Below are 9,696 nucleotides of genomic sequence, written 5' to 3'. Positions count from 1 at the left end.
ATGAGAGGCGATTTTTTTACATTTTTATTAAAATATTTAGAAAATAATTTTTCATTTCAAAAATTTATTATCTAGACGCCTCACGATCTCTAGTGGGATGTTTTTTTTTAAAAAATCGTCCTTCCAAGAGCGTCAAGGGACCAATGTAATAATTTTTATTTGTATTTAAATCATTTTCACCAGTTTTAATTCGACACTTCAAATAATTTTAAATGGAAAAAATATAAAGTCTTTTATATAAATCTTATTTCTATCTGATATCGTTTGAAATGTGGATCTAAGATTTCGTTAAAATAGGTTCTAATCTTATAACGAATGTTTGAACATCTAAGCGATCTTAAATGAAAAAATTGTTAACTAAAAGTTGTCGTTCTCCTCGAGAATTTTCATATAAAGTTGATTTCATCCAACTTTATATGATATATTTTTTAATTTCTAAATCATAGAGTTAACAATTTATACTAAAAGAATATATTTAAGCCCCTTAACATGCTTTGGATGGGCGTTTTAAAAAACGCCCTCCAAAAGAGCGTGAGGTATCCAGATTTGCAAATTGTTGATAAAAAAATATTTTTGTAAATGTTATAATGAAAAAGTAAAAAAAAAACGAGAATCGTCATCGTCCTCAGCCTCTTGTGGTTGGTTGGAAGTACACGGACAAATTTTCAGCATAATCAAAACGGAATTTTCAGCTTAGAAAGCCGGAAAACACACGGCCTAGCTAGCTAGCTAGGCAGCGAACTGCTGTGGTGCAAAGCAAATGGTCCCTGTAATGCTTACGCCGGCCACCCCGTGCGGCCGTGCCCCTGGCCGCCTCCCGTTTCCGTTCCACTTGACGTTCTCGAACTGCAGTACTGCCCCGTATATGAACCCCGGCGCCGCTGCCGCCGCCGAGCTGTTTTGCTCATAGATCTTTTTTTCACGAACACATGAAAGAACTGCACGTTAATATATTAGAAGAAAACTGCTCGTCCATCACACATGCAGACACAGCCGATGGCCTGCGTCGGTTCAGCATGTCACCACGGCAAACACGTAAAAGGACTGCATATTAATATATTATAAGTGAACTGCTCATCGATCACACATGCAGACACAGCCGATGGCCTCAGCATGTCACCACGGCAGCACGTAAGTCATGACTCATAAGTCCAGGCGTGTGCACAATACTAAGCACATGTCTGTAGTGAATTATGCTCCATTATAGTGTTGATAATGGAGACAACAACATAACCAAATAACCAAATTTAAGTGGGAGTGAAAATGAAGATAAGTTGTGTGATTATATATGAGGAAAAAGAACCTTAAGAAAACAATATAGGTATACATATGAAATCATAAATACTGCTACGGCAATCGCCTCCTTACAACGAACTACTCCTACTCCTCCTCAAAGTCAGCATGGATGCATGATCAATCTTCACTTCATCCCGAACTTCTCTTCCTCAATGTCAGCGTGATCAATCTTCACTTAATCTTCACTTGTGTTGACGTTTTTCCTTATCTTCTCATTTTCCCTCTATCATTTAATTCGTTTTTATTGTCACAGTTTCTTGATAATAAATTTATTATCACCTGGAAGACTACCCCATACACTATTACCGTTAATAGGTGGAACACTTTCTATCCGGTCTTGAAACGAGTGTATTTCATTAATCATTTCTTTGTAAATACTTAACTATTTAACTATGATTAGGTAAGTAAAAACTTAAATTGGATTTCACCAGTATCTCATATCCAGCCTTTATTCCTAAGTGGCATAGCTTATGCATAGCATCCACTCCACCCGTTCATCTCACTGGTCCATGATGGATTTATAGTGTTGAAGAAGATAGAGCTCATCCTCTCGTACCATTTTTAAACCATCCAGTCAAATAAAAGGTGATAGTCATGCGCTCATACCTTCCACCTCGTCAATTGGGCAAATGCGCATGAATAGCCAACAGATAGGCTCTTTGGTACTTGGGCTGCAAGCCTGAAAATATGTACTCCCCCTATTTCATATTATAAGTTATTTGGCTTTTTTTTTTTATCAAAGTTCTTTAGATTTGATCAAATTCATAGAAACAATTAACAATATTTATAATAACAAATTAATTTTATTAAATTTAACATTGAATATATTTTGATAATATGTTTTCTATATATTGAAAATGTTACTATATTTTTCTACAAACTTAATTAAATTTAAATAAATTTAAGAAAAAAATCAAACGACTTGTACTATGGAACAGAAGGAGTAGCTGTGATCTGGCTTGCCTGCAGGCTCTGCTTTTGTTCATGAAAGTAGAGTAGGGGATGTGAATCACATCATAGACCAACACGCTTATATTACACTTAGGCTGTGTTTAGTTTACACCAAAATTGAAAGTTTGGTTGAAATTAAAACGATGTGATGGAAAAGTTGGAAGTATGTGTGTATAGAAAAGTTTTGATATGATAGAAAAGTTGAAAGTTTGAAGAAAAACTTTAGAACTAAACACAGCGTTATACGGATAGCTCGCAGCATGTTCTACGTGCATGGCTACTGACAAAGAGACGGCGCTGGAATGAGTTATACCGAAGGTGCCAATGGGGTGGGCAGAAAAAGACCGAGATCGAAAAGACCGAAACTGATAAATTTGGTCCAGGCAGTGAAATACCGAATTTTGTTCGGTCAATTCACTTAGTCTCCTTGGTTAACCGAATTGACAAAAAGACCAAATTAACAAAAAAATATATCTAAATGCAACCTACAATCCACTAAGTTTAATAGGATTAAACTCTAATTTTCACATCCCTACTTCTTCTAGTCATGCAACCTAATAAGAGTCTTTACTCATACGTGCTTACGAATTTTTTTTATGATTATTGTGTTAAAAATTTTTATTATTTCTTTGCATATATGAAAATTTTGTTAAATTTCGGTCAGGGTCAGGACTGAGACCGAAACCGAATGTCTGTCCTAAAATTTTTGGTTGAAATTCGGTCTTCATTTTTCATTTTTTAAAGACTAAAATGACCGAAAGATCAAAGACCGAGACTGAAATTTCCAGTCAGACCAAATCTCCACCCCGCGCCATCATCATGCAGGTCATAGCTAGCTCATACATACTCTTCCGTACCTAAATATATTTGACGCCATTGACTTTTTTAAACATGTTTGACCGTTCGTCTTATTCAAAAAATTTTGTGAAATATGTAAAACTATATGTATACATAAAAGCATATTTAACAATAAATCAAATGATAAGAAAAGAATTAATAATTACTTAAATTTTGTGAATAAGACGAACGCTCAAGCATGTTTAAAAAAGTTAACGGCGTTAAATATTTAGAGATGAAGGGAGTATATACGTAGGTGATTTGTCTGATTAACTGTGGATAACTCGAAGCTAAATTTTCCTTTTTTTCGCGTCCACATGTTGAGTGCAAGATTAAATATGGGAGAGGGAATGAATATAACTATATTTTTTAGCGCTCACAGGTCTAATGTCATAGGGTTTTTGGTACAGTATATCTTCAGAAGCAACATACAGTACTCCTCTTGGAGTGGTTAGTATTCTATATAGATTTTTGTAGAGTACCCTAATTATTCCATGAATATGAGCCATTCATCTGGCTTAATCCCATGGATAATATTCAGTTCTACTACACCTGGTAATTTAGCACTAGAAGTTGTGGAGGGGCAAATTTAGAAAGATGTATTTTGTTTTAATTCCTAATCTTAATCGATCCATAACCCATACACACGTACAGATCCAAAATTTTGGCTAATCGCTTGATTATGTGCGGCTTAGTCGGAGAGAATAACATGTTCTAATTATTCCATGCACGCACGTACGTATAACCTATCTAAGCGAGATAACTGCGAGGGGATCAATGCAACGGCGAGCCACACGAGGGAAGGGGAATAGATAGGGAGGGGGATAGTGAGTATGACAAGTGGTTCATAGTTGTTTTTTTTTTCTAGTCACTTACATACGGGCCCACTTCTACTTTGTGATTGGGTTGCCATGTTTAGCAATAGGGTTGACCAAGTTAATAAGCTATATCAGTGAAAATTGCTCTCAAAACCGCTGAGGGAGTAAAATTACACCGGTCTCAATAGTTAGAAGGCCAATATATCTTATATTACGGTTAAGGGATACGAATTAGATTGGAGTAGTATTTAGGGACTCAAAGAGAACTTATTCCTTGCGAGGGATATATAGCCCAGCAAGGGTGGTACGCAGGCTGCTGCTGCGTTGGTGACCATGGACTGGGTGACTTCTATCTCTTTCTTCACCAAAAGGAGAAGAGACACAAGTGAAAACTAAAGAAGCACACATGATAGATCAATAATGTACTCACTTATACATCCCATGTAACATATATATGTGCATGCAGTTGCTAGATAATAACAATTATATATATATATATATATATATATATATATATATATATATATATATATATATATATATATATATATATATATATATATATATATATATATATATATATATATATATATATATATATATATATATATATATATATATATATATATATATATATATATATATATATATATATATATAGCTCCCACTCAACCTTTTGTAATTTTCTCAAGTCAAAAACCAATCCAGTGAAAGAACATAGAAGAAAGACCAACATCCCAAGACCACCACACAGAAAAAGAAAGGGGAGATAATGATCAAGACCTAGCTAGGTCAAGGTCACATACGTTGATACATGTACAGGATCGGATCAGAGAAACATCGCCGTTCGTCCTCATTCTCTTGTGGTTGGTTGGAAGCACCCGAACATCTGCATGTTTCAGCACAGCACAAGCATAATTTTCAGCACAGAAAGCCATAGAACACTCGGGAAGATTAGTCATGCCTAGCTAATACTCTCTTCATTCCAAAATATAGCAATTATAGCAGAATTGAACATATCTTAATATTATGAGACTAGACAGTCATGGTTTGAAATTTCGGCCCCCACCGACAAGGTCAAAATCTCCCCGAAATTTTTGGCTTTTGCCAAACATTTTTAAATTTGGTAAAAATATGTTAAAAAATAAAAAAAATCGTCCAAAAAATTCCGAAAATTCAGTTCTTTCGGTCACCAGCGGCAAAAACACAAGTTTCGAAATTGCAAACCCTGATTACAATATATTCAAGAGTAAAATGCACCAGCGGTTCTTAAACTTGTCAGGAGGTTTCACTTAGGTCCACGAACTTACAAAGCGCACATCGAGGTCTCTAAACTTGGTTTATTATATCATCCTGGTCTAAAGCCGCGTTTGACCGTGGTCTTGTCTACGTGGCATGCCACGTGGACGATGACATGGATTTTTTGAAATTTTTTCTCCCTCCCTCCTTTTTTTTTCTTTTATGAAAAGACGATGACATGGACGACGTGTACAAGGCATTTTCGTCTTTTCGACAAGGAAGAAAGAGAAAAAAAGAATTAAGAAGGGAGAAAAAAATAAAAAAATTCCATGTCATCATCCACGTGGCGTGCAAGATCACGGTTAAACGCGGCTTTGGACCGGGATGATACAATAAACCAAGTTTAGGGATCTCGATGTGCGCTTTACAAGTTCGTGGACCTAAGTGAAACCTCCTGACAAGTTTAAGGACCGCCGGTGCATTTTACTCTATATTCAATCTGATCCTTATTGCTATATTTTAGGACGGAGAAAGGCAGTGACCTGCTGCAATGCAAACAACGTGTACCTTGGACATGAGGGAGTGATCCCGAGAGTGCCTCATGTTGGCGGCGCTTATCTCCTGCGGCGGCGAGCGCGGGACGACGCCGGCCGCGCCGGCGCCCCGGGCCGCGGCTCGGCTCCGCTTCACGTTGTCGAACATCACCGTGAACCCCTGCGCCGCCGCCTCGCCGTTCTGCTCGTCCCACACCCCGAACTTGGGCACCGCCGATGCCCTCTGGCGGCCGTATATGTTGTGCTGCGGCGAGGCGGACGCGGACCGCGCCTTGGGCGCCACCTGCTGGTGGTGGCGGCCGTGGTGGTGCCGCCTCGACGCCGCGTGCATCTGCGGCGACGGCGACGGCGCGCGGCGCCCACCGCCGCCGCAGTTGTACCCGGCATGGGGTGGGTGGTGTCCGTGGCCATGGCGGTGGTCGGAGCTGTGGTGATCGTATTGGGAGGGGCTTGGGCTTGGGCGGAACTGCGGCGGCGGCGCGAACTTGCTCTGGAAGTCGCCCGGGTCCGACGCCACGCTGCCGGAGCGCCGGTGGTGCTGGTGGGAGCCCGGCGGCTGCTGATGATGCCTCTGCGATTCGCGGTGGCCGCTCGACGTCGCCGGCCTGGAGGACGGCGCGGCGGCGAGGTTGTCGGCGGCGCGGATCACGCCGGGGTTTTCGGCGGGGTCGTTATGGTTGTACGGATGGCGGAGCGGCGGCGCGGTGGCGCCCTTGTTCTCGCGGATCTTGTCGAAGTAGAGCGTGTACCCGACATTGTCGGCCTCCCAGGTGCCGAACTTGGGCACGCTGGGCCGTTTCTGCAAGTGCACAAAATCACACACTCATCAGACCATGTCCTCGTGGGCATTTAAAAAACGTGACAAAATCATATACAAGAATTATTTTTAGATAATGGGAATAATTAATGTTTTACACTCTCGGCTTCAGTCATAATACACACAAACATAAATTTGTTAAAAAAAAGTGATGAGATAAATTCCTAACTCTCTCTTGTTATTAGCAAGAACTTATTTAGAAAATAATTTTCTGGTTGATGTGATGGTATATGATGTGATCTATTGTGGTCACTGAGATGGTGGGAGCACCCTTTGTTTCTCACTTTTTCTGTCTTATTTTTGGGTGATTTCTCACAGTGTTATGATATATAATAAGGCAAAGAACTTATTATTTTATACATTAATCAATACAGTTTTGAAAATATTAATACAAAAATAACCACAAATTTCTACTGTAACATAGAGTATTTGTTAAGATCCTACAAAATTGCACACAGTACTACCTAAAACTGATTTACAAGAGAAATCTACATAAATTATTTTGTGTATGCAATCTAATTATTTAAAATACTTTGATGTATAAGGTCTTGAAAGTGTGACTTGATTTGTGTCTATATAAAATGACATGTAGTTACCTGTAGGTTACTTTCTCCATTACAGTACGTGCTAGCAAATGTCACCAAAAATTAGCTTAATTACATGGTCAATGGCACATCCATTTTCTAAATAAAGGTAAGTCAATAGCAGATAATACATAACTTAGACATAAATGTTTAACTCCCATGTCAGGAACCTAAGATATACACGACCAAACAATTAAGTTCAGGGGGATATGATGCAGTTTACTCTTTAAAAAATCAACTGGATTTGTAAACAAATGCAAAATTAAATTATTAGCACTGTATTAGTCATAATCTAGCTGTTTTGAGATTGACAAAAAAAAAATCATCACAGTCAAATGGGGCCAAACAGCAAAGTGGCATTCATAAAGAAAAATGGAAAAGCAAAATCAAAGTGGGTACGTGTCATGCATTTCATGTTTTTTTTAAAGAATTGTCCCATGTTTATTTTTCTAATCTCAGTGAACCAAGAGCTGAAGATCATCAGATATGGATACTGTATTTCTGGTCAACTTTGTATCTGCTATACTATTGGATTGCTATATGGCTCCTGTCAGAGTCGTGCGAACCGCCTCCTGTATTTGAAAGCTACGTGCTTCCAAGTAGCTATAAATTAAACAAAACCGCGTTTCTTTTGCCTTTCTAATCATACTGTATTCTGGATGTGTGGTTTGAATGGGTAAACAAGATTAAGAAAACAGCAATATAATTAACTTCCAACCAAGATGATCGCTCGGACAGTACTTATATAAAAAGGATATATAATCTTATTGCGGCGCGTCAAGATATTCAATGACGTACTCGTTCTCATCAATTAATTAATGTATTAATGTGTGCACAGATCTTCAAATTGAAGCAAATTGATCTATATGAACGCGTCTCCTAGATCATCTTCTTAATCGTGCATGTCAACAACAAGAAGCTTGGAGCGACAGGAACCTTTCTCTACCATTTCTTCTTGCTCTAATTCCGCTAGAGATCAATTCATTTCAGCGAGATGGTTTAATTTCCGGCATGCATATGTGCTAACTCGTCCTCTCCGATTCATGATCCTATTTGTTGCCAACGTAATTAAGCCTAGAAATGATCTTTATGAAGGTAAGTAATTAATTAGCAACATGATCAACGGCATGCTTGGTCGTCAGAGAAAACAGGTGAAACAACAGTTTATGCATGCAAGGAATAACAAAGCAGAAAGAACATTGATTAATTAAGCAAAGCAAGAAGCCAGCAAGAACACAATTTTGATATGCAAGAATTAAATTAGTTGAAGCAGGGCAATTAATTAAGCAACGAAGAATTGAAGCACTCACGGCCATATATACGCCTGAAGAGGGTTCGACCGGAAGACGGCGGCGACGACGACGACGACGAATCGATCGACGGCGGCGATCGACGACGACGGCGAGCTCTAGCTACTTCTCTCCCCTTCCCCTTGAGAGAGGAGAGAGAGAAAGCAGACAAGCAGGCCAACCTCAAACACGTACCGCCCCCAAAAAACGCCTCTCTATATATGCAATATGCTTGTGTTTATCAGGAGCTTAAATTATCCAGCCTCTCCTAATAAAAGCAAATTAATCGAGCAAAATCAAGCTGCGAAATGGTGGCACCCTAGTACGTTGAGAAGATGGCGACAATAACTAAGATCGAGCAGCAAAGAAAGCTAGCTAGCAAACGGCTGGCTTTGGCTGAATATATATAGGAAAAAGGGAGAAGGAAACAGCAGAAAAACTTCCTACCTACTACCAACCGTGTCCATCTTGCAGATATGTATGTAGTCGTCGTCTCTTTCGTTGTTTGACATTGCCTACACTGACATCGTCTTCAGATAATCGTACCGGCCCCATTGTTTCGTTTATCGGGGGAATAAGCTAAATAACATATATATTTGCAAACAAAAATTAATTTGTGAAAAAAATATATACATGTTCTTAACGATTTAAAAGTAGAGACTGAAAAATAAACTTCGATGAAAAAAAAAATCCTAAAATTAACTTTAAATTTATAGTTGAAAATTTAAATTTCGGCTGATAATTAAGTATAAGTATAAGCATAAGCGAAAATATGAGGCGTAGTCGTCTTTGCCCGTACGTGCGGATGTATGCGTGTGTGGTGATCTATTTTTAATTGGTCAATTTGAACATGCACACGGCATGCATGGCTGGTGTGCTAAAGCTGCAAGTTTCTTATTTAATTTAATTTGTTGCTACTGATTTGCCTTTGTCTCAGTTAATTGAAACTCTGATTTACCAGCTGGTGAATATATATATTTTCAGATGCTCGTATACTACCAGTCTACCACAGAAAGGACATATTCATATACTAGCTACTAGATAGTATTAGTACCTTAATTTGGTTGTGAATTCTGATGCCATACACAACGACACGACCAGTATTTCCTGTCACCTTATGTATGACCATCCAAAGGCTATATATATCTCTACTTATTATTTTTCAGACCAAGTTCATCAATAAGAAAATCTACATTTCAGTTGGACCTACTGCAACTTCTCTGAAAGAGATTAAGACAACTTCTTTTAGCTATATATTATTTTGTAACATAAAACTCGGATGCTTCTCTTAATGTGTTTTGAGTCCAGCTA

General features: G+C 38.6%; 1 protein-coding gene across 1 annotated transcript; it reads right to left on the bottom strand.

The window, feature by feature from the left end:
- Positions 1 to 4,554: 4,554 nt before the first annotated feature.
- On the bottom strand, positions 4,555 to 8,820 carry LOC107277638 (RPM1-interacting protein 4). The gene is made up of 3 exons (XM_015787161.3): positions 8,407 to 8,820; positions 5,709 to 6,494; positions 4,555 to 4,791 (listed from the first exon to the last, which is right to left on the bottom strand). Exons 1-3 carry the CDS (start codon positions 8,410 to 8,412, stop codon positions 4,756 to 4,758), a joined length of 828 nt encoding a protein of 275 aa, XP_015642647.1. The 5' UTR covers positions 8,413 to 8,820; the 3' UTR covers positions 4,555 to 4,755.
- Positions 8,821 to 9,696: the final 876 nt, after the last annotated feature.

This window comes from Oryza sativa, chromosome 6 (assembly GCF_034140825.1).
Source record: "Oryza sativa Japonica Group chromosome 6, ASM3414082v1".
Taxonomy (NCBI): Eukaryota; Viridiplantae; Streptophyta; class Magnoliopsida; order Poales; family Poaceae; genus Oryza; species Oryza sativa.
The sequence above is the reverse complement of the archived record's forward strand: the minus strand, read 5'-3'. Positions and strand labels throughout refer to the sequence as shown.

Excerpts from the sequence above, each read along its gene's own strand:
- LOC107277638 (XM_015787161.3), bottom strand. Across the intron at positions 4,792-5,708 it reads ATCACTCCCTCATGTCCAAG|ATGTTCGGGTGCTTCCAACC; the intron begins GTACACGTTGTT and ends TGAAACATGCAG.